A 25,915-nucleotide genomic window follows, 5' to 3' on the forward strand; every position below is an offset into this window, starting at 1 on the left:
GTGAATATAGTGTTAGTAGAAAATAATGCTGATGATGATGATGTTCAAGTAATTGAGCCTGACATCATATATTTAAAGAGTATTATAAATATTGATTTAACGAATAAATAAAGGATTATAATAATGATTTTATTTAAATAGCATGGACAAAAAATTTAATATTGATTTCTTAAGAAAAAAAATTACACAGCTAACTTCTACGAAATTTTTTTATCTTTGATAGAAAACTTGGCTGTGGACTGAGAACACTCTAAGGGATGATCTAATCAATCTGAACTATTCATATACAGAAGTCTCTGCTGGTATTCTTACTCTATGCATATCGAGTATGAGAAAATTAAAATAGCAGAAACAAATTTATTGTATGATTATGGTATAAAACTTATCAAGCATATCAAAAATGGGATTTATCGTAAAATGGTATATGAGAACACTTCCACCATGGTTTCCGTTGTTTAAAATCCTTTTCGTAGAATGACCTCTTATGTTGTCTCTTGAATGGCCACTTTTTCTCTTCTCTTGGAGCATAATCATCATAATAATCCGAGTTATATCTTGCACTATACACATTTTTCTTTGGGTTTTCACTTCTGTCTTTTACGTTATAGAAAAAGCCCTCTTTTACCAGTCTTTTCTTTTGATCTTCCTTTTCTATCATATCAATCCTTCTTTTATCTGAGCTTAATCGGTCTAAATTTCTCTCCATGTCACATATAATTTTTCTTCTCGTTTCCTCCAGATTCTTCTCATCTGTCTCTGCCTCTATGCTGTCTAAACATTCAGTAGGTTCATGTGAATACTCAAAATCATGAAAATGTCCTTTACAAATAGAACAGTTGCAATAAAAAGGATATTTCTAACTCAACTTGTTCACTCATGTTATTACTCTGCTAACTAAAAACTTAGTGAATTCTATTCACAGACTAATAAAACTATAGCGAAAATCCTTTCCTTATATTCACACCGCCGCTAATATGTAACCAGCCCTCTGATTGGCTGAGAAGGAGGATGTATCCGACTCGCTGATTGGCTGAGAAGGAAACACGTGATCTAACTGTTTCCGGGAAAGTCATAACATTGGCGAGAGCAACAACAACAAATACTATTTCTGGACACCATGACATTTGCCTCGTGCATGTACATGACCAAAACAACAACAAATACTATTTCTGGATCATAACATTCGCTGAGAGCGTGCACTTACAACAACAACAACAAATAAATCGACCTTGACATTCGCTGAGAGCGTGCACTTACAGCATCAAATAAATCGACCTTGGAAAAAGAGGTCATTGACCCCATTAGCCACGTATTCTCCCTAGGGAGGCTATGCCCATATATGGAGCCCCGTCCGTATTCTATGCCCATATAAGGAGCCCCGTTTGTACCTCCTGACCCCTCTCTACTTTTATATTCTGTGACGACAGATTTGGTACGGTCATATTTGAGGATAACACCAAAAGGAAGGCTTAAAAACCCTCATCTGTGTCCATTTTTCTAGGGAGTAATGTAAAATTGTGTGTTTGTGTCAATTTATTCTTGAAGTCCCGCTTCAGGATTCCCAGACATATTGAACTCATTGGTATAATTTTCATCAATTTTGTACCCCTTTTTGGCGGTTGCTTTCACTATTTTTCAAAATCAAACACATTTCCTTTTGCTGATAGGTTTCCACGGGTAACTTAAAAACTACTGAATTTTGTATAATCAGCATGAAAATTTGTGTAGATATTTTTAGCACTAAAATGTTTTTGCTCTTTCCTTTCCCTTTTTCCGAAGGAACGAAAATGTCTGAAGCAGTAAGTGAAGGAGTAAAATGATGCTTTACTTATAAAGATTTTTGGACTAGCGAATCGATTTACTTTCTAGTTTTTCTACTATCTCATAATGATAGTGCCAAATTAAATTTCACAGACTTAGCCACAAAATTGTTGGCATTCCTTATTGAATATTCAGTTTTAACCTCTAAATGATTTTAGTCCATCGTTTTCTTTTCTCAGTACATGTTTTTGACAAAAATTTTTGCTTTCTTTTAGCTGTTTTTCTTAGTTTTTTCGCCAAAGACCTTCTTTTTGAAAATAAAGCCTGTCTAAAAAAACGTTATATACACAAGTACTTCAAATGCTGCTTAAACTAAACCGTATTTAAATTAAATTATAAAAACAGCGTTTAAATAAAATAAAGCCGATTTTCTAAACCATTGTTTGCAGTTCTGATTAAACACAAGTTCAAGTTTTTTTTCTCATTACAGGTTTTGAAGATGTTGTGTATTTATGTTTTTTTGTAACAAGATCCTCCAATTCAAAGTAAAGCAATTGTAAAAAGTATTTTTGATTTCTGGACCTATTTTCTATTTATTTAATGCCCCCGTGCAGTGGACCTCTCTGGGTTACGTTGTACATGTTTGTTTGTATACCTTATTTCGCATTGCACTCTGCTTTGACTTGGTTTCGGTGTGTGTATTTGTAGTGGGCGGATGCTGGTCATTTTTTTCTCCCTGAATTCCTGGCCTTGAGATCCTTGTAGATCCTTGAGTGCATATCTGGTGATGTATTAAATGATTTTAAATGTATTGTTGGATATTTATATCTATCTATATATTAGATTGCAAAATTAGCTCTAATTTGAAATTACAAAAAAGTCAGTATTGAAAATAAATAAACACTAAATACAAGTGAGGGAAGACACGGATACAGAGCCTTGATTTGGAAGGGGTGGCCGTCTTAGGAGAAAAAGTGGGACATCATCCCTCCATTTAGAATTTAGCTCGAAATAGGTGGGTTAAGGCCGGGCTTACTATCGACGTAACGTAACGCAAGGGAAAGTAAAAACTAATTGTTGTAATAGGCTTTGTAAATTTTGCAAATGATGGGACGCTTATTGGGGGTCCATCATCTGTGAAAAAAACCTATTTTGATCAAATTTGCCATGTTTTTTCATTTTCGAAAATTTATCAACCTTAACATTTTACGCAATGTAAAATACATTAGAAAAAAAATTAGGGTACGGTATGATCAAACTTAGGCAGGTAGTTCCTAGTGGTCTCTCTTGGAAGAGAGCACATGCGCCACAGTAATGCCCACTGTGATACCACCGATATAATCAACAACACAAACTAAATAAATAGTTATATCGTGCAGTAATTATTTTTTATATATTTTTATATCACAACATCACCGCCAAAAATCTACTAGTAAGTTAAATAGGTGTAATGCCATATTTTCGATATGTATACAACATAGTTACAAAACACATGATTCCACAGAAGTAACAGTTTTAGTGTTAATTTTCATACATACAATATATATTGTATAAATAGACTCCGACGTCCTATGGACACGATAGTGGTGTCATTTTGTGTGAATTTTACTAAAATTCTTAAAAATATAAAGGAAGAAAATCTTTATCGAGTTAATTAATGACCAAAATCGGACTAAGGTGGTAAAAATAGGAAGGACTTTTTCAAATCAGAAAATTCGCTACTGCTCCCTTATTACAAGGATACACCATCCATTTGAATTTATTAAAATGTTTAAGAGATATACCTACAACTTATGTTTAGACACGTTTTTAATAGAGCCATTTTTAAAGTCAGGGGTGGAAAAAAATTTGGGTTGAAGAGAGTTCAACCCAAAATTTATGTTTTGAGCTATGAGGCTAAAGGAGAAAAAATATCTCAACTTCGTTATTTATTAGTAAAAGTGGATCAAGCTTGTTATGTTGAATATTTTTTACAACTCTCTTAATACTCAACGAGCCCAGTTTTTTTAAGCCGGCAAGAATAAGCTAATTGATGCCAACAAATTCTGTTTAAAACAATTATCAAAATGAAGGGGAAAGAGAAAGAGATAAGGGTAGGCACATGCCCAGATGCGTCAAGTTGGTCTACCTGGGCTCCTCCAGCTTAAGTTAGCCACCGTTACTTTTAGAATGTGCTTCTTACTTAAAACAATATTTTTTCCTACCTCGGCTCCTTATTTACTGCAATCAAACGGCTGAATCCAATATTAGTATTTTATTTCTAGGCCCTCCCGTTAACCAGGCTGAAAAAGTTTTTTTTTCAGTTTTGTCTCTCTCAAATTCACAACAAATAGTTTATAGGTCATTAGATTGACCCCCAAGCGTTAGAATATAATTTAGGAAGATAATATGATTTAGGAAGGAGACTTAACAATTTTTTTTTTTGGGGGGGGGTCACCCCTCCCTTGAGTCCATGCTTGAGTGAAGGTAGTAATAAAGTACTTCGGAGGGCTTAAAATTATCTATTTCTGATAACTATATATACTCTACTGCTGTGGTAAGTTTCATAGACATATTTCAACACACCATACAGGACACTCACAGGGAGGATACTTTTAGAGGGAAGTCTCTGCCCCAATACCTAATGATTTTCAAGATTTTTGTCATAATTCTCAGTATTTTTAATACAGCTCATATATTTACCCTTTGTCCGAATTATCTCCCCCCTGAGATATCTTCCCTTTCGTCCCTCCAACCCAAGAGAATCATCCATAGGTGCCTGAGCTATGTAGTGGGGAATTAGATTTTTAGTCCAGCTATATATTACGCTGAATTATGAAACGTTTTGATAATCAAACTTATAAGTGACCTGTGCCGTCGCTTTCAAGAAAGCAAGTCAATTCGTCACTTGGCTCTCCTCTTAAACATAAAAAGTTAATTTCAAGAAACCGTTGTTTTTACTAGTGATGATTTTAAAAAATGGATGATTTTAAACCGCACATACAGGTATAGTGGCCTTTACCCCTGAACGTCCTCCAAAAATATAAAGATTTCATCCTTAAGTTTCAGTTTTACCCTTTCTTCGTTTTGATCCCCCTCCAGCTCCCTCCAAAAAAGGATGTCTCCTGTTAGAAATACATTTTTGTATTTGTACCTGAACTGTTTCTACTTGCGATATTTAATACATATGAATTAATTGTAAGTTAGATATGGCTCTTTTATGCATTGTTAAGGTCTTTTGACTCCATGAACTTCGGTTCTGCGAAATTTCTTCCCAAAAACCTAGCAAATTTAACGAAGAATATTTCTTACAAACAACACTCTGCTGTAATTTTTCTGTCAAAAGGTGGAATTTTTTTAAAATATGGAATTCGATTAATATTAACACCAAATTAAATAAAAATGACCTCTTTTCTAACTGTGCTGCCGGAGCAACACTTTGACTCTATCCTATTTTTTCTTACGTCACCGTTTTGGTCTATCGAAAGAAAGGTGCAAGAGTCTAACCACCATAGTTTTTATGGAAATTTTGGACCTCTGACCGGATTGATGGATATGAGGTTATATTTTAGAAAGCTGTGCATAATTTTTGTCTGGAGTAAAAAAAAAGGTGGTTTTCGCGTATTCTTGAGCCAGAGCCTACAGTGCGACATTGAGTTTGAGTTTTTTGTATAGTCTGTGTCACAGAAGACTCCCTGAAGGTATTCCTCTAAGCATCTGTTTCTTTGAACCATGTTCAAGCAATCAGCAGTTTCAAATTAAAGTTTGGCTAAAACCTAAAAGTGGTTAAGATGTGCATGATAAAATGTGTAATAAATAAGATGTGCCCTGGTTCGTTTGCCAAAATATTTTTACAGAATACTAAATAGAAAAATTTATAGATTTGAAAAAAAGCATTTTCCCATGGATCTGAAAGTACTGCCATCTACTTTTAAAAGCTATCTATTTTCAATTTAGTTTATATTTTTCTATTTTATTTCTTGTGTTAGAAGAATGATATCAAATGTGCCTCTTATGTTTGAGTATTCATTTTATTCTTAAAAAAAAGTTGGATGTTTTGCTTTGACCTTTCTTAGTAGCAATATTAGAAAGTTGACACACAGCTGCAATATTAACTTTTGAACTGAAAGAGATAATGTACAATTTCCTTTTTAGAATATATCAGTACTCTTTCAAGAGATGATGAATTTGAATTGGATTATGGTGTTGGTACAAATTTTGTTCATGAGGCCCGCAATTTAAAAAGTTTCGGGAGGCACGCAACTTTTTTGTCGTCGTAGGCAGCGGAAATAAATTGGATAATGACTGTGCTAAAAAGTGAGCTAAGTCGTGATTCATTGTAAAAAGTGGGTACTTAGTCCTTTTGTCAACCTTTCCCACCCACCCTTCCCCCCTTCAACTTTTTGACAAGAGAATTTTGCCCTTTGTTAGATGTGGTGTCATGCAGGGATTTTCAATCTATATACTTAGGACCATAAAGTGGATCCGTGGTCCTTCCACGGAAAATAAGTTGTACAATAGTTTTATTTCTGGGGAAAAGGCAAGCCCTTCTTTTCTTAGGTGCATGTTGTGAAGTGAAATAGGTGAAGATCAGTTGAGTCTAGAGCTTAGAAGGACCAAAGAAAACAAAGAAACATAACAATTAATGTAATTTAGCTTATAGATACTTTAGCCGCTATTGCATAATTACACTTTCATGGCTTATTTATTATCCTTGCGCAACTGACTCGAAAGTACATCTGTATAAAAAATAAAAATGGAAACTATTGAACTCAATCTAAATAAAGGTACAAGCTGTTACTGGATTCTGGTTAATTTTACTCGAATGACTTGAAAAAACTAACTGACGTTCTTAGCTAAGCTTACACCTTATTTTTTTTTTCTTTTTCATGATTTAGCAGAGTATTACTAATAAGCGGTTGTTCCACTTTCCTAGCTAAAATAGTAAGCGCACAATTTTATACTGTTTTCTTAGGATTTTAACTCCCCCTCTCAAATTTTTGTCTGACTCGTAAAAACATAACAAAAATTCATTTAAACAAGTTTTTGATCCTTGCATTTCCAAGAATAGTAAAAAAAATTTAACCTAGCTTCTTTCCGCCAATTAAAAAATAAATGTATCCATTTAATATAGTAAGATCCTTATAATTTCTAGCCATTTTTCATAAAAAAGATTCGGAACTGGGAATCGAACCCGGTGTCCTAGCAAAATTAGCCAGCACCCAATTTTACCAATAATGGCGTTTCCGTGACCTAACAAAAAAATTGTTGGCTAACATTTTTAATGATCAATTCGTTGAAGGGAAAATTGTTGGTCCTGCCTGTACTGTTGGAGCATGGTAGATGCTGCAGGGTACATAAACAATTGAGGGTTATCACACCATTTGTTCAGGATTAATATTAAATTATTCATGTTTTCTCTTCTTAAGAAACAGTGTTGTCTCACTGGCATTCTCAGGCAAACCACCCATAAGTAATACTACTTACTTGCACCCACAATTAATTAATAGCAATTACTGAGACGAATGGCATATTATCAAGTAATTAATGCAACTGATTCTTCCCTTGAAGCCCCATGGACAGTGAAAATGCAATCTGATTGTTTGAATTGGTTAAGCGGAACCATACACAAGCATGTATATCTTAAAAGATTACGAAAAATCAGCAAATTCAATCTTTTATGAAAAAAAACTTCCGTATGCAGTTATTGGTTTTAGCGGGTGTTAAATTAAAAAAAAAAGAAACGTGGGTTAAAAACAATCATAAATTAAGCTAAAAACACATGTTCACAAACAGTTTAAGTGTATGTGGCTTTCCTTCGAAGCTGTTTCCTTCGAATCAATAGATTGTTAATATTTGAAATTTTACGGACGAAAAGCATAGTCAAACTTAACTAATTTGTTTTGGTGATTTATTTTCAAAGTGGTGACGCCGACGAAATGTGGTACTGTCATACAAAATTCATAATTTTGAAACAAAAAAAAATCTAAGGAAATAGTTGTCCTTAATCAAACAGTTCGTGGTAACGAACTTTAAGTTCGTTACCCCGTTCAATAGTAAGTTCGTTCGTTACCATAGTTCAATGTGAGTTCGTTACCCGGCTCAATAGTAAACGAAACTCTAAAAAACGGGATTTTGATACCAATAGATATATCAAAGGGAATCGGCTTTTTATGCTGATTTCAAATATATAAATTTCATTAAGTTGGGTAGTCATTGATGGGTAGTCTTACCCATCAAAGGTTACAAGCCTGAGAAAATTTTCCTGATTTTTGAAAAAAGGGGAAAACAGCCCCTAAAAGTCAAGTGATCTCAATGAAAACCACATCATCAGATGCAGCGTATCAGAGACCCGTACTGTTTAGGTTTTAAGCTCTTATCTGCAAAAACATGGAATTTGTATTTTTTGCCAGAAGAAAGATCACAGATGCGTGTTTATTTGTTTGTTTGCTTTTCTTTCCCTGGGGTGATTGCATCGACCCAGTCGTCCTAAAACATCGGTAGAGGGCTCATTCGAACCGAAATTAAATTTTTTATTGCCCTTTTTAAGTAACCAAAAAAACCGGTGGGCAACTAGGCCCCCACCCCCGCCCTTTTTTCCCAAAATCGTCATATAAAAATTTTGAGATAGTAATTTTGTTCATCATAGTTGAAAGGCCCCATAACTATGCCTTTGGGTATAACATGAAACCCCCACAGCCCGAGGGGAAAGGTCTTTAATTTGCAAAATGTGGCCGTTGTTAGTGCATGTTATTGGGATGTAGGCATACATTTTTGGATGTGGGAGGGGGGACATATTTTCTTCTGGGGCTTTCCACAGGGGTGTTTTCCATGAGGGGGAAGTTTCCAGGGAGTAAACTTGTCAAGGGAAATTATACACTGGGGGAATTTGCCAGAATTCTTATACAAAATTCTTTTTATATGTCTCGCTTTCTCTTTTCCGTCTAAATTTAACGTGGTTATGAGTAATGGTCCGGGATAAATTTTCACCGGGATTGAATTGTCTAGATGATATGTCCGTGGGAAGGGGGTTTCTCCGTGGAGGTGGTGCCAGATTTCCTGGCATTATTTAAAAAATGATCAGAAATTAAATAAAAACAAAACAAGTTTTTTCAATTGAAAGTAAGGAACAACATTAAAATTTAAAACGACAGAAATTATTACGTATATAAAGGGGGTTGCCCCCACGCAAAACCACGCTCTTTATGCTAAAGTTTGGATTTTGTCCCAATTTTTTAATAATGACTCCTGAAACACAAGGTCGTTTAATTAAAACAATAATACGCTTTTTTAAAAGTACTAAAAACTTTAGCGTAAAGAGCGAGGTATTGAGGAGGGGGCAACCCCCTTGATATATGAAATAATTTCTGTTCGTTTTAAGTTTTAATGTTGCTCCTCACTTTCAGTTGAAACAAACTTGTTTTTGGCTTGTCTTATCGCAAGACTTACTTAATGTTGTCGTATTGCAAGACTGGGCTTAATTTTGTAGCAGGTAGTTGAAAACAGAAAAAATGTCAGTTTTAAATTAAGAACTTGAGTTTAAAATTTTAGTTTTGTCTATCTGGTGGAAATTCAGAATTGGTATCATGACTTAAGCACGTTTTACTAAGTCTTTTTCTTGATTTTAAAAGTAACTAGGCTTTAAGAAAAGTTTAGCAAAGTTTGGCTATTTATTGCCACGGCGAATGTAAGCTTGTAATAAATTTAAAGTTTTTCGTTAGCCTCTAAACAAATCTAAAGATTTTTGTCAGCTTTAAAAGCTTCTAACAGTTTTCTAACAAATCTTAAGAAAGAACTGATAGAAAGTATTCCATTGAATTTATTGATCCGTTTATTGATGCATGTACGGTCACTGATAGCTCTATAGTTACTTAGAAAATCAAGAAAAAGACTGGTAAAACCAGCGTAAGTAAAAAAAAAACAATACAAAATTTTCACAAAAAATTCAAAACAATACAAAAAATTCATAGGATGGACAATAAGTGGACAAAATCAAGTACACTGAGTGAAGGAAGTTTGTATGCATCCACATTTGAAGTTATGCACGTTTTAAGATGTCACATTTCAGGCCAGGCTTAGGTGATTGGTAAAGAAAATTTTGAACAGCACTATGTTTGACTTCAAATGCAATCTGGGCTAAAAGTAGATAGGGCAAAGCTGCACGTATTTTTAACTGAGAATTCGATTTGTGGAATGTCCACAATCCAATGGAAGTTGCTTGCAGCACTTAATTTTACTTTTGCTTGTTGGTAGATCCCAGCCATGACCAATGTAGAGGAACCAACCAGAAAATTTTACAGCCAATGCTCTAAAACCTCACCAATGGTGAGCCAATGCTCACCAATGTAGGGGAACCAACCAGAAAACCTTACAGCCAATGCTCTAAAATCCCACCAATGGTGAACCAATGCTCACCAATGTAGAGGAACCAACCAGGAAATTTTACAGCCAATGCTCTAAAACCTGTGACAATCCATAATCGTAAGAGGTACCGGAGTGGGTTTGGAAGGAGATTCAAGTGCCTCTTCTAACATACAGAAGACTCCATATGGCTGACGCCCATCTTTTGTGATCTTATGCTAGCTCTTCGGTAGACCGGAGTCACTAGCTATCCAATCTTCAGCAAAATCTCTGAAGTCCGCCAATGGGCTCTAGTTCATTCTGAGAATCGACCACTAGTTCTTCAATTGATGACCTAATCAGCTATGCCAGTGTAGCAAAGGGGCAGCTAGAAGCCCTTGCTTGATAATGTGGTCGTTGAGTCTTTTTAGAACATGGCTGAGCCATTGCAGTCCTCTCTGTTTGACAATCGTGGTGGTGAGCTCAATGTTACAGCAGTGGCGACATAGATCAATATTTGAGAGTTTGTTGATCCATTGTATGCTTAGGTTTTTTTTAGACAGTGGCGGTCAAATATTATATTATATATCATGGAGATGAGATACCTTTAATGGCCAAGCCTGATTGTAGTCGGGTTAGAGATATAAAAAGCTTGGTGTCCATGTAAGGTGGCGTGAATTATATTCTTGGTTTTAATTAATGTAAAAGGTCAGTCATTTGAGCCAAAGTTTTCTTTTCGTAGCATTCTTTGAGCTACGTATAAACATAATAAGGTTCTACGTTGTAATTTGTAGAGAAGTTCAAACTGAACAAATGTCCCTTGCTAAATTGTCAATAAATTTGAATTATACAACGTTAAAAAGTTTGAGGATTATTATATTCTTTTAGGAAAATCGATGGAAAAAGTGTGGAATATCGTTTGATTTGATGGGATATGTCATGGATTCATCCTGGTGCAAATACAATGTCATTGTATCTATTTATCGTAATGATGGAACAGTAGCAATTGCACATGGTGGTATCGAAGTTGGACAGGGGATCAACACAAAGGTGAGTTTTAAGGAAGAATCTCTTGTGTATACTTGTATTATCATTGAGTTATCCATATTTAATTGTTTTCCTAATATTCTATCCCACGTAATCTATTAGAATAGAAATATTGATTTGCAACAACATTACAAATATCTATTTTGGATACTAATGAGTTACATCTGGCAAATACATCTCCTTGAATACAACAACAAAATGTCAAAGGAATCTTAGGAATATTTGTAACTTTCTCTATTGCAAAGAGCTGATCGGAAAAATCTTGGATTGATCGGGTTTTTGATTTATTTAAAAATTAAGAGTGAAGACTGTAATTGTTTTACTACATTTATAAGAGGATTTATATGGTTTAATTTTCTGTGTGCATCCCTACCCTCCATTCCTCCGTCCTGCTGTTTGCCAAGCCACTACGCCAAACTCGCAGAAACACGGTTTTCCCAGTGCCTACTAGAGGAGACAATCCGCTCTGAGTACTTGAAGAGCAGCTTTTTAAGACTGTACTTCTTCATTTTGAGTGGAGATGATCCCTCACGAGGGAGGCTATTCCCTAAAACCTATTTTTCGATTCTTTAAAAGGAAGGTCAGCAGACACGATTCCAAAGAACAACCTTGGTAAAAGGTTAACTAGTGGCGTATCAGGTACTAATTTTTAAATGGCCTGGAACCATGAAAGGTGTCAATAAAAACAATTGCTTGTTTTTTATTTATTAAATTGTGATCAGGTTAATTGACGTGTACTATTAGACATTTTAAGACCAGCTTTATGAAATACTACCCCTGGCTGTTAAAAAAAATATATATAGACAAATAATGTGCTGGGTTTTATATCAGAAACAACATTGTAGCGTCGCCTATATAAAAGACTGATAAAACTTCAATTGATTTTATTTTTCAGAGCTACTTCACATGAAAATGGTGGTCGTATAAATTTCAGAAGGGACTCATTAGATTTGAAATTGGAATTTCTAGTGGCCTTTTAAGATTCAAAAGTGATCACAGGGCAACCAGCCCCCCTCCCACGCCCGTTTTAGCTTTTATTGCTGCAATTTTTGTAAGACGATGTGTAGTACTGAAGATAACATAAAAATAATAAAATACAATAATATTTCGTATATCAACAATAATTTATTTGCTAAGACTAATTTTAATGGACAAAATACAGATTATTGACTTGCAAATTTACTGTCGTTAAGATTCATTGATACAAATGACCTCCGCAATGTTTCAAAACATCATACTGTAAATAAAAAAGAACAACATATAATGATACAAAATACTAATAGAAAACAAAATTTTAAAATAGTTTATAAAATGAAGATGTTTAAAAGAAATATGAACTGTAATAAAGATATGCAATAAATAAATGAAATTTTTCTGAAGAATTTGTTTGGACTGTACATCCTGTTGTTTATCAAATGAAAATATTTTAAGTGAAGATATTTCCTTTCAATAATTAACTTCTTCCAATATCGTTAATATAACTTTCCCAATTTATCGTTACATCTTTTAATTTTTCAATTTAATTTTAGTTCGGTCTTTAGAATAGATTACATATAATAAACGCTTATAGAGGCAGGGGCGTCGTTTGGGGGTGGCACGGGGGGGGGGCAGTTGCCCCCCAATAATGTGGAGAAAAAAATATTATATGTCCCATGCCCTTTGACTATCCAGATATGGACCCCTCTTGCCCCTCCAATAAAAATGCTGGAGATTCGCCCCTGTACAGAGGTAATCCCCGGGTTTTCTTATTTGCTGTTTTGAGACTCAAATTGGTCTTTTCTGTCACTACGGGATTTATTATCTAGTCTAGCACAAAGGGTTCCCCCCTTTGTTTCACTTGTAGGCATTCTTTTGCTGCGTCACATCTCCTCATGTCACGAGGAGGCTTTGGACACGCGTAACAAGTTTCTATGACACGGTTTTCCCCAATATCTGGTACTAATCTAGTCTTATAAATATTCATTTTCTAAATCCCAGAAATCCTTTTATATCATAAATGATGAAGTCAAGTCCACACGCTTCTGCTCTGTTTTGGAGGGCTTGGAGGGGGTAGGGATAAAGGAGGGTATTTTCTCCCCCTAGATTAATTTTCCCCTTTTAGATTTTGAAAAATACCTTTTAGGAGATGCTTTCATGGAAAAACGCTTTTTATATTGTTTTCACTTATAAGATAGAAAAAAAACAAGAAACTGCCCCCCCCCCCCCCAGACTTTGAAAATATGTTTTTTGCCCCCTTATAAATTTTGTGAATTAATGTCGCTGCCTGTATTTGAATTTGATTTATATCATGAAATTCCTTGCACCTTCTCATTTCCTTGGCATAACCTTCCTTTGGCGGAGACCGCAGCGCTATCTACTCATTAATTACGCAGAATCCTAAACATTCTCTTTAGCATAGTTAAATTCAATCACAAACTGCTTTATGGAAAGATCAATTGAAGGGTACTAGTATGTATTATGAAAAAATGTTTCAACAAGCCAAAAACATCCACAACATGAAAAAAATACAATAACTTTTGGAGTTTAACGTGACTTGTCACCTATTCTATTGTTTCTTCTTTATTTATTTAAAAATATATCCCATTCAACTACCCTCGTGTTTGAGCAGCTTTTCTTAAATGATTTTGACAAAATTCAAACTTTATCGTAAAGAACGAGGGTTGAGGATGTGGCAGCTCCCCTCATATACGGAATAATCTTTGTTCATTTTTAAGTTTGTATGTTGCTCCTTACTTTTAGTTAAAAAATGTGTTTTTTTTTATTTGATTTCTGACCATTTTCTAAATCATGCCAAGATTTATAAATCTTTCCCTCCCGTCCCCCGTGTAAAAATTTTTCCTCAGAAACTGCCACCCCCGCAGAAAATTCTTATGGCAAATCCCCTTCCTCCAATATCTCCCCCCCCCCCAAAAAAAAAGAAAACTGTATATTTCTCAGTAAAAGGTACTATATGTGAACAATGGGCAAATTGTGTAGCTTACAGCCCGTTGCCAAAAGACTTTTTTTTTGGGGGGGGGGGGGGCGTAATCCCATCCCTAAAGGCATAGTTGCTGGACCTTTCATCTGTGCTGAATGAAATGGCTATCTCAAAATATTGATCGGATGTCTTTGGGTAAAAATACGGGGGGTGGGGCTAATTGCCCTCCGTATTTTCTAGTCACTTAAATAGGACACTAGAACTTTTGATTTCCGTTCGAATGAGCCCTCTCCTGATCTTTTAGAACCATACTATTAAACCCAGGTAAAAGAAAAAGAATTCAACAAATAAACACGCATCCGTGATTTTTCTTCTACCAAAAAACACAAAATTCACATTTTTGTAAGTTGAGCTTGAAACTTCTACAGGAGTCTTCTCTGATATTCCGAATCTGATGGCATAATTTTCATTAAGACCGTTTGACTTTTTGGGGTGTCCCCCCTTCCATTTTTGAAATCATGCAAGTTTTCTCAGGCTCACTGCCTTTGATGGTTAACATTAAACTTAATGAATTTTATGTGTTTGGAATCAGCATAAAACCCAAGTCTTTTGATGTATTAATTGTTGTCAAAATTTAGTTTTTAAAGTTTTATTGCTACCGGGCCGAGTCACTCCTTACTTACAGTGCACTATCACGAAATATTTGAAATGCTTTTATTGAAGTTCACCTGTCTAGGTGATCAGAGATAAAAAAAAAAAAAAATAAAATATGCTGACCTGTTTACAGGTATTTAGCCGAAACAAGTAATGCTTATAGCTACTGAAAAGTGATAAATGTAGTTTCGGCATGAAGTTTACCAAAGAAAATTTAGTACTAAGTATCAGATCTTTAGGATGAAATATGAAGAGATTTAATTTTTATGTTGAAAGATTTACAAAACGCTAAAAAGATAAAAAAAATAATCAAAATTCAAAAATTCAATAACGATGCTTCAATTGGAATTAAAAGCAAAATAATTTTTTTCCTTGCAATCCGAAAAAAATTGGATTTCTACTTTTAAGGAAGAATGCGTTTCCTTCTTCTTCTTCCTAATAAAGTAGAAGATCCACTAGTAGCAAGTGCTTTCATCTCTTTAGTTATCTTGCTGTGACCCTGGTTCCTATTTGTGGGTAAACTCGCTAAGAAAATCTGCCATCAAATACTGTAAACAATAAATGGAACTCAGTAAATCAGTCAAATTCATGGGGAGGAAGGCAAGAATTCATTATCATTTTTGCATGAGACAGTCCTGACGCAATTTATAACTATTGATAGACAAATATTCTGCGTCTTGACCGTCCCACGACTTTATATTTAGTCTGACAAAATTCCAATCTATCCTGCTATTTGCGAATTTGTTTTTTACTTTTAAGAGCACTTGAAGATTAATAATTTTACAAACATGTTTGTATTTAATATTTTTACCCATGCCTTTATTTTTAGTCTCATAAAATTTCAATCTTTCTTGTTAACAGTGAAATTTTTTCTACTTTTAAGAGCACTTGATGATGAATAAATTAGTAAAAATCTTTTTATTTAATATTTTTACCCACGCCGTTATTTTTGGTATGATGAATATTATTTTTACCTTCTAACAGCGAATTTGTTTTTTACTTTTAAGATCACTTGAAGATGAATAATTTCATAAACATATTTTTATTTAATATTTTTACCTTCATACGTAGATCGAAAGGCTGGAGAAAAAACCAAAATGAACAATTGCCACTTTAGATCCTGTTTCTCACTGGGGTGTTGCCGTTGACAATCAAAAATCACAAGCTACATATGTCCAACTTTTAGTTTTTGTTACAATTACATATTGGGTATAGAGCTTCAAGGGATATAAGGCAGCCATTTCATAGGAAATTAAATAATTTGAAAAAAAATAGAATCGGTCAACTGTGCTGTATCTTAAGCTTACCCTCCCTCCCATACAAGCAATTATTCCTTGCCGAAAATTTTGTTTGTTTTTTGAAATGATATATATATATATGTATATATGTATATGTATATATATACTATATTATATATATATATATATATATATATATATATATATATATATATATATATATATATATATATATATATATATATATATATATATATATATATATATATATATGTATATAACATAGCGTAGGGTTTCCCTTTACTGTTTAAGATTGATCTCATTTGGAATTCAAAGTTTCAACATTATATATATATTTTATATATATATATATATATATATATATATATATATATATATATATATATATATATATATATATATATATATATATATATATATATATATATATATATATATATATATATATATATATATATATATGTATATAACATAGCGTAGGGTTTCCCTTTACTGTTTAAGATTGATCTCATTTGGAATTCAAAGTTTCAACATTGTTTCATTTGCTTATCTAATTTTAGGTGGCGCAAGTAGCTGCAAAAGAGCTAGGAATTTCTGTTGATATGATTTCAGTTAAGCCAACGAATACCTTAACCAACCCCAATAGTGCACCTACTGGAGGAAGTACTACTAGTGATGCTAATTGTTGGGTGAGCGAATATCAATATTTACTGCTCCTTCTTCCATGACTTCTAAACTTATAACTTAGGTTTTAGTTAGGCTGCTTCCAGGATTTCAGTATATTTTAAGTATAGATAATTTTTTTTTTCTATTTAAACAGAATTAAAAGTTTTTCTACTTGAAGGAAAATCTTAGGAACTGAATTTGCAATGAAAATTAGGGCCCGGAAAGATAATTTCAAGCCCACACTTCGAGTTTTTACATTAACATAAATTACATCCGGCTTTATTATAACCTTTTATTTATAATATATTATAATATAAAAACCTTGTGAATAATGTTGTTCGGTCTCCCCTGGCAGTAAAACCATCTAGGTCTACTGTCAGTAGTTCAATGTATTTTTTATTTTATCCAGATAATTGTAACAAAAACAAAATATGGCAGGAGTAATTGATGATATACCACAAGTCTTGATAATTAAATGTCTCTCAGCTGCATGGGAATAACCCATAGTGTTGCAGCATACTATTCTTTTTCATCCGTTTTTTTAACGTCTTATATCTTTTCTGATGTCTTGTTTACGTCAGATTTTATTCAAATTTTACGAGAACTGTCTAGGAATAGACGTATTTTGAATTCTGAAAAGTGTCCGGAATGTGTAAAACCGATTTTAGAATGAAATAAAAAAAATTCTCTTGTTAAAGAATAAAAATTGATAATGAAAGTTTTGTTAAAAGGATTGTATTTGTAATTCATTTAACATTCCGCCATCAATTCAGTTATCAAATTGACTCGTATCTATTTGCTGAACCGAATACAAACGTTTTATTTGCTTGAATTTGCTGCGCTTGTAAGTAAATTAAATTTAAAAAAGCAAGTTGTTTTTAACTGAAAGTAAGGAGCGACATTAAAACTTAAAACGAACAGAAATTATTCTGTATATGAAAGGGGCTGTCCCCCCCTCAACGCCTCGCTCTTTACGCTAAAGTTTGACTCTGTCTCACGACTTTATTTTTAAAAACAATAAAAAACTAGCGGAAAGAACAAGGCATTGAGGAGGGGATAGCCCCTTTCATATACAGAATAATTTCTGTTCTTTTTAAGTCGCTCCTAACTTTCAGTTAAAAAAAGAATTGTTTTTTATTTAATTTCTGAACGTTTTTGAATTAATACAGGTTTTGATTTTGGCTCACCTTATATGAATAATTAAAACAAAATTTGTACATTAATTTTACTTTTTTTGGGCTAAATGGCTTTCTCTAAGGTTGTTTAATTTTGTTTATTAACGTTTTTGTTAATGATAAATTTACGTAACTTACGAATTAACTTACGTAAAAAACTTCTATATTCGTATAATTTTGTTACGTATATTAGAGGGTTGGTCCCCTAGTCAATACCTCGCTCTTTACGTTAAAGTTCGAATTTTATCCAATTGTTTAAGAATGACCCCTTAATAACAAAGGCCGTTAATTAGAATAAATAGCTCTTATGAAATTACTAAGAAAACTTTAGCGTAAAGAGCGATGTATTGACTAGGGGGTGAACCCAATCATATACGTAATAGTTTCTATTTGTTTTAAGTTTTGATGTGGAAAAGTTTTCAGTTGAAAACTTTTTTATTTAATTTCTGATCGTTTTTTTTTAAAATTATGCTGGGAAATTCGCCGCCCCCTTCATAGCAACTTCCCTTCCCCCATGAAAACTTCCTCCATGGAAAGATCCTCCCATGTAACCCCCGGCCCACCCATCAACACTACCAGAAAAAATCTCCCCTGAAAAAGTATGTATACTTCCCAATAACCAAAACTATATGTAAACATTGGACAAAATGCATAACTTGCAGCCCTTCCCCGGGGACTGATGGGGATTAAGTTATCTTCAAAGACATAGGTTTTGTATTTTAGACCATACTGAACAAAATGGCTATCTACAAATTTTGATCGGGTGACATTGGGAAATAAATGAGCTTGGGAAAGGGCCTAGTTGCCCTCCATTTTTGTCACTTAAAAAGGGCACTAGAACTTTTAATTTACATTCTAATGAGCCCTCCCACGATTCTTTTCTATATTGCCAAGTTAAGGCCTGCCTAGTCGCCTCTTAACTATAGCCCTTAGGAAGTTTCGAATGTTTACCTGTTCGCATACTTACTAGAAGTAGTGATTAAACTTTGTTTCTTATTACACAACTGCTTGTGTAATTTTTCTGCTCTACGATTGTTTTTTCTGCTCTATCCTTACTTTTTAAAGCGATTTTCTCTTCCTAATTTACTTGTCTTTAGTTAATTTCCTTCATTAGTATTTCTTTGTTCACTCAATTATAATTCTTTTTTATTTATTTTCTTATTATTAGCTATTTTGCTTTGTCCTTTTCTTTATGTGTGTCTATTATTTATCCTTTTCTTTGTGTTTTATTATTATTTTTCTGGGCCGGATTACTATGGCTTAGAATTTAGTTCTAACCGTAAGGCCATAGCCAGGGGGGTCGCAAGGTTTGAACCCCTCCCCCACGTTACAATAATGCAAATAAATAGATTTTTGATGCATTAGAAAAAAAATATGAAATAATACCCCTCCCCCGATGAGAAAAAAATCCTGAATTCACCCTTGTCGAATCGTATACTCATTTGGTAGCTTCTGAAATTGTTTGTTCGCCCGACTGATAAAAGGCAAGCATCCGTTTATGCTTAAAAATCTACCAATATTTACTATTGAAGGTGGATATAACTTTATTTGGTATTGGATATAACTTTTTTTACTTTATGGGCGTCCATAGGCTGAATTTTAGCGGGTGGGGGGGGGGCTTACCTGGTCTAATCGACACTTCTAATGCTGTATAATAGAAATCTCAAAACAAAATATCATAGGCAGCATGATAGTGCTGCCTAAGTAAAGAGCGATGTAGGTATAGTATATTGTTTTTTTTTTAGACCAGGGCACTTCTTATAGGAAGAAATGTCATAGAAATAGAAACTTCAATAAGAGCTCATGGAGGGCAACCAGCCCCCCCCCGTCAATAATTTCCCCGAACACATTTAATCAAAATTTTTGGATAACGATCTTGTTCTGCGTAGTTTGAAGGTCAGGAAACTATGACTTTGAGGATGACACCCCCCCCACAATCCTCAGGGCAAGGTTTGTAACTTATGCCCTGGGGGTATAAGGTTTTTCTTATAGAAAGGGTGGTCGTATAAACCTAGGAAGTGGCTCATTTTATTCCTAATCAAAAGTTCTACTGGCCTTTTTAACAGTCAAAAGTGATTGGAGGTCAATCGCCCCCCTCCCCTATATCAATCATTTCCCCAAATACATCTAATAAGAATTTTTGAGACATCCATTTTGTTCAGCGTAGTTGAAAGGTCCAGAAATTATGTCTTTGATGATAACCCCCCCCCATAGCCCTCAGGGCAAGGGTTGTAAGTTTCACCCTGGGGGCAGATAAGGTTTTATAGAAACGGCGACCGTATAAACTTCGAAGCGGCCTCATTGGTTTTGTAATCAGAATTTATAGCAAGGGCGGATCCGGGATTTTTTTTTCGGGGGGGGGGGGTTACTAATTTTTTACTCAGTTTTCGACTAATTTTACTGATTTTTACCTAGGTTTTACTAATTTTCGACTTATTTTCGACTCGGTGGGGGGGGGGTTCAAACCGGGTAACCCCCTCCCCTGGATACGGCCTTGATTTATAGCACTCTTTTTAAGAGTTAAAGTGATCAGAGGGTAGATACCCCCCCCCCCCCATACACACACGTCGTATTTTCCCGAAACTTATCCGATACAAATTTTAAGATGGCCATTTGTTGTCGTAGAAACTTCGAAAAGGGCTCATTCGGTTGTAAATTGAAAGGTGCCCTCTTTAATAGTTAAAAGTGATTGGAGGGCAACCCCCCCCCCCTGACGTGCATCATTTCCCTAAGAACATCCACTCAAAATTTTGAGACAGTTATTTTGTTTGACGTAGTTTAAAAGTCTAGAAATTATGTCTTTGAGGATGACACCCCCTCAGTCCTCAGGGTAAGGGTTGTAAGCTATGCCCCGAGGGCATATAAGGTTTTTTATGGAAACAGTGGTCGTATAAACTTCGGAGGGGGCTCTTTGGATTGGAAATCGGAAGTTTAAGTGCCATTTATAAGAACCAAAGTTATCGGGGGGCAGCTATACCCCCCCACGTCATATTTTCCCCAAATGGATCAAGTTTAAGTTGTTTTTTTTTCAATCATGCAGACCGCATACTCCTTTTGTTCTAAACAGGGAACACTTAAAGACTATGTAGTTTTACTTTATCTTATGCAGCAGGAGTGCTATATAGGCATCAGCAAGTCAGGGGTCGGCCGACCATCTAGGGTCAAACGAAAAGCATGTTGTCCCCGAATGGAGTGGGAGGATGTCGTAACGAAAGAATTAAGGGACATTTGAACTTCTTGAGAGGGTGTAAAGAGGTAGGCTCTGAATAGATTAGAATGGAGGAGGAGCGTGCTTAGCTGTGTTGGTCTCAGGCGGCTTAGTGTTGCACTGAGTTGTTAGAAGTAGTAGTACAAGCCAGACAAATCAGAACTTTATGATCCGAAGTATTCCGTTTTTAAATTCGCAGTTTACAAACATGAGAAATAGGACAATGTGCAAATACATCAGATATGGGTTTGATATTAGTGGGTTTGATAACGTTTATTATATTTCCTTAGAAAACTTTATGCACTAATTTCCAATAGCGTCGCAACTGATATAGATTGGACATAATGGTGTGAATATGCATTTTTTTAAATTTTAGCCAATATCAGCCTTGTTCTGGCTAGGAAAACTTCAGTTAATATTTCTTATAAATGAAACCACGAATAATGAGCGAAAGGTAAGATGGATGGATCATATTTTACGGAGAATAAACTGCTAAAAATCGGAATTAAATTAAAAGCACGACGTTCTAGAATAGATGGGAAAGAATTACATGAAGCAATTAAAGAGAAGTTGAAACTTTACAAGAAGTGGATAGTTTAGGTGGAGAAGCGGATCTCTGAATAGTTTAGTAGGGACTGTCTATTGAAATCCATATGCCTTTATAGTACGGTGAGTTGTTAGCAGGAGTAGTAAAAGCTTATAAAATAATTCAATATTAAAGGCGAAGCTTTAATTCTGTCCTAAGTTGTTGATTGTATTCATTGAACGCTGTTTAGCAAGTATATTTGCCTTTTTATTTCAGTGAATTGAGAAAATGTATCCTTTATACGAGTTTTTTCCTTATTATTTTATAGGCCGTTGCTGAAGCTTGTAAAGAGCTAATGAGTCGCCTGAATCCTGTCAAACAGAAGCTAGGTAAAGGAGCAAACTGGATTCAATTGGTCAGTCAAGCTTATAACGACAATGTTGACCTTTGCGCAAGGAAATACTTTAATGGAAATGTTGATGTAAAACATCACTTTTACGTGATTGCTGGAATTGTATCAGAAGTTGAGGTTGATGTTCTCACAGGTGAAAGACAGGTAAATTGGTTAACCTTAAAGGTACAGGTAGGTTGACAGGTACGTTGATAGATAATGTTATAGGTACGGTTAACTAAATGTTACAGGTACGGTTTACAGGTAATTCAGTTAACTTTACTGTAAATTGGTTAATGTTAATTTCAACTACAGTAAAGGACATACCTGTACTATTTCTCGACCCTTTTGTGACTTGGGATAAACATTGTCACATTTGTGACATTTGTTTCTGCTTGTGCATTCAGCATGTTTTCTATGTCACCTAAATACCATTAATGATGCATGGGAAAAGCTCCGTGACGCAATCAAAATAAATTGGTACTTTCGCACTAGATGGGCCCCTCTAAAGAAGTCATTTAAGAGATGCTAGATGCTACAGTCAAACGGGCGTTGAAAAACCCGTTTTGATACAAGATGATTCAAGACACCGCTGAGAGAAATACTTTGTCTAGCGTGGTTTTAATTGCGTATACGATATTAAACTGTGTTTTTTTGGAGTTCAGATGGGAAAAAAGGTACCTAGGTTAGGTTAGGTTACGTATTTGATATATGCTATGCTTTGCCCCCCACTCCCCCTAATGTGCATATATGTAGCCCAAATTTGTTGCTAAACTATTATATAGTTATCCTATTTTATTGTATTTCATTAGCATTAACCAAACTTGACTTTTTAGAAAGGCCCATCTAATGCGAAAGTACCAATAAATTTATAGATGTTGCTGCTTTTGAGCATTGAGGATGGCTTAGTTGAGATATTTGCCGAAATATCTACTTTGTTTTTTCGTTTTTTTCACTGGCTTGGTTTCGATTTTTTCTTAATATTTTTTTTTTTTCGTTCTTTGTTTTTCTTTTTTCGAATGTAATGTATAGGCAGCAGTAAGCTCAGAACATATTTTGTTGTCACCTCCCAGTACTTAAACGTATTAGCTTCAACTATTCAGCACCATGTAAATAATTGAGCACCTTGTAATTAAGCAACATACTTAATTTCCTGGGATTTATTTCTAACAGAATTTGGCAAAAAGATTTGCAGTTTACTTCACAAAATTATTCAAACCGTAAGTATATGTTCGCAGTAATCTCAGTTGCCGATTTCTTTAATTTTCGAATATGATATAATTATGTATGAAGGTCTACACATTATTGTATGTATGCTGATAAAATTTACAAATCACATATTTAAATACTGAGTTAAACAATTAAATCTTAGTACAGAAACAATAGAAGAACAATCTCTAAGCCAACAAAAATATTTGCTTGGCCTGAAAGCTTTGTATACCGGTTTCCTTTGGTGTTTTTTTTTTTTTTAGAAAAAGTAGCTAATCGTTTGTGAGAGTGTCAGTAATTTTTTTGGAAACTAATTGAACCAAACAGGCTAAATAATATAAAAAATGTTTATCCTAGGTATTTTATAAGCAGGGCGTCGTTTGGGGGTGGCAAGGGGGCAGTTCCCCCCCCCCCCAATGATGCGGAGAAAAAATATTGTACATCCCATGCCCTTTGAGTATCCAGATATGGACCCCTCTTCCCCGTCCCCCCCCCCCCAATAAAAATGCTGGAGATTCGCCCCTGTTTATAAGCTATGCAAAGGTGCCATAAGTAATACCAGCAGTGCAAAACAGAACTCTCCCGTCCATTAGTACTCCCTATGGGCTTTGTAATTAGTTAATTACTCTATCAGTTGAAGGAATTTCTCATGAATGATAGTTTTAATTTTTCTCAGAAATGTAGAAGACAAATATTTTGTGCTGATTCAAATAACTAGAATAAATATTTAAAAATTCCATAGCTTGCTCAAAGAGTACTCAAGGAGTGTCTAGAATACCTGCCCTTGAGCATTCTAGGAAAATCCTAGCCCTATTTTAGACATTGCTTCATTATAGTGTTAACATTATCCTATTGTTTTTTTAATGTTTTTTACCCATCTATTTATGGGATTAAATCTTAGGTCTGTTTGCGAGTATGGCGTTCATCATATACAATTATTGCTGCGGCTACTTATTGACTGAAATTTTGATAGGCGTGATCTCGGTATGAAGTTTCCCAGCGTACAAATAACAGTTCAACCGGGGAAATTTTTTTTTATTTGACAATGAAACAACAACAAGAGTCTCTGGATATTTCGGTCACATATAAAATGGCCGTCATCAGCAGATAAACTGATGAGCAGATAAGAGTTTATCTGGTGATGACGATTACTGTATATGTACCGAAATATCCAGAGATTTTTGTCAAATAAAATCACTGTCAAATAAAAGGATTTGTCCCTATCGAACTTTGTCCCCATTTGTACGTCATGGAAAGGCAGTGTGGTCTTCGAAAATACCTAAGTCACCGAAGTGACATTTTTTTAGTATAAAGTACGAATAGTAACATGATGAAACAAGGAAAGATATACTTCCGTCTAAGAGATTTACCAAAGGCTGAAAAGAGTGGAACCAAAAAAAAGAAAAATTAATTTTCAAAAAGAAAGTTTATCTCAAAGTTCATTAAGAAACAACGTTTAGCATTTTTCTTTTACGTGGTAAACACAACATTTTTAAGGCTAAAAATAAAAGTTTTTTTTTTTCATGACCACCCCTTAATTTTATTTTTAGAGTACCAAATTTTAATATGTCTGGGTAGTAGGAAGTCTTTGTTAGCATTTGAGTTTTTTTTTCATTATACTTTCTACTGGCCAAGAGACTATTTTCTCGTGCTTCTTAACATATCATTAAATATTATTAGTTTTATAGAATTTTTTTGAATTTTATTAGTTATATAGAATTTTATTTTATCATAAAATTTATTAGTTCTAGCGATTTCATTTTATAGAATTCCATAGAGAGAAGACTATGCGATAAGGTGAAGGGTCGCATGAACACCAAAAATTGACTCACATTCAAATATGTTTGACTTTACGACATTTTGACTTTAAGTTATGGATGATCAGCCAATTAGATAAAAGCAATGTATCTCTTGTGATTACTGAAGAATAACAAGATTTCTCCATTCCAGGTTACCCGAGTTGATATTTGCGAGGACGCGGGAAGGTCCATTAGCCCTAAAATTGACTTGTGTCAAATCGAAGGAGCCCTTGTCATGGGACTTGGAATGTATTTAACTGAAATTGTCAAGAGAGACCCTAACAGCGGCAAACTACTTACTAATGGATCATGGGTAATTTTAATTTAGTATTGTAACTTCTCTCTGAAGAACCACACCTCAAGGGACATGAAAGCTTCACCCAAGATTGATAAAAAACAATCACCCCCCTCCTTCTCCTTATTTTGGAACAATTTACGCAAAATGCAGCTTTTAGTATCCCCCTGAAAATTTTTGGACCTTTTGGTCATTTGTGTCAGACATATACGAAGCTCCCTTTTGGTCATTTGTGTCAGACATATACGAAGCTTATAAAAATTTTCCTAGCTAGATTTACTTACGTTTTATCTTTTGTTTATTAATTTTCCTATAGATTCATGTTTGATTAAAAATTATTATTATTATTATTTCAATAGCGAAAAGAACCATTTACAAAAAGAAAAAAAACAACTAAAATATTTTTAAGGCTTTTTCGAACAGACTTTGGAAAAAGATGCTGTGAACTGGAACCAAGTTTTACCTTAGCACACAATTATTATAATTTCTAATATAAATGATCTCCTATCCAAAGAAGGCTTAGTTCTATCGACTTTGTTCCCAAAGTTTCCGATTTCTTTTTGTATAACCTTTAAGCTTAACATAAATGATGTTCTATCCCTCAGAGGGGTTAGTTTTAGTGATTTTTACTCGAAAAAGTGTAACATTTTCTATTTTATAATGTTTAAGCTTTGCTGTATACTTTTTTC

At 34.3% G+C, this 25,915-nt stretch overlaps 1 protein-coding gene across 1 annotated transcript in view; it reads left to right on the forward strand.

Annotated features, from left to right (window-relative positions):
- Positions 1 to 25,915, forward strand: part of LOC148947820 (uncharacterized) — a 325,198-nt gene that overhangs the window by 204,222 nt on the left and 95,061 nt on the right. The window contains exons 21-24 of the mRNA XM_089095465.1: positions 10,969 to 11,130; positions 16,518 to 16,646; positions 21,861 to 22,088; positions 25,083 to 25,244. Coding sequence (XP_088951591.1) covers positions 10,969 to 11,130; positions 16,518 to 16,646; positions 21,861 to 22,088; positions 25,083 to 25,244 — 681 coding nt within the window. The remainder of the gene's footprint in view (positions 1 to 10,968; positions 11,131 to 16,517; positions 16,647 to 21,860; positions 22,089 to 25,082; positions 25,245 to 25,915) is intronic.

The sequence above is a fragment of the Artemia sp. Qi Xiang Cuo genome, chromosome 10 (genome assembly GCF_049724085.1).
Source record: "Artemia sp. Qi Xiang Cuo chromosome 10, ASM4972408v1, whole genome shotgun sequence".
Classification (NCBI taxonomy): domain Eukaryota; kingdom Metazoa; phylum Arthropoda; class Branchiopoda; order Anostraca; family Artemiidae; genus Artemia; species Artemia sp. Qi Xiang Cuo.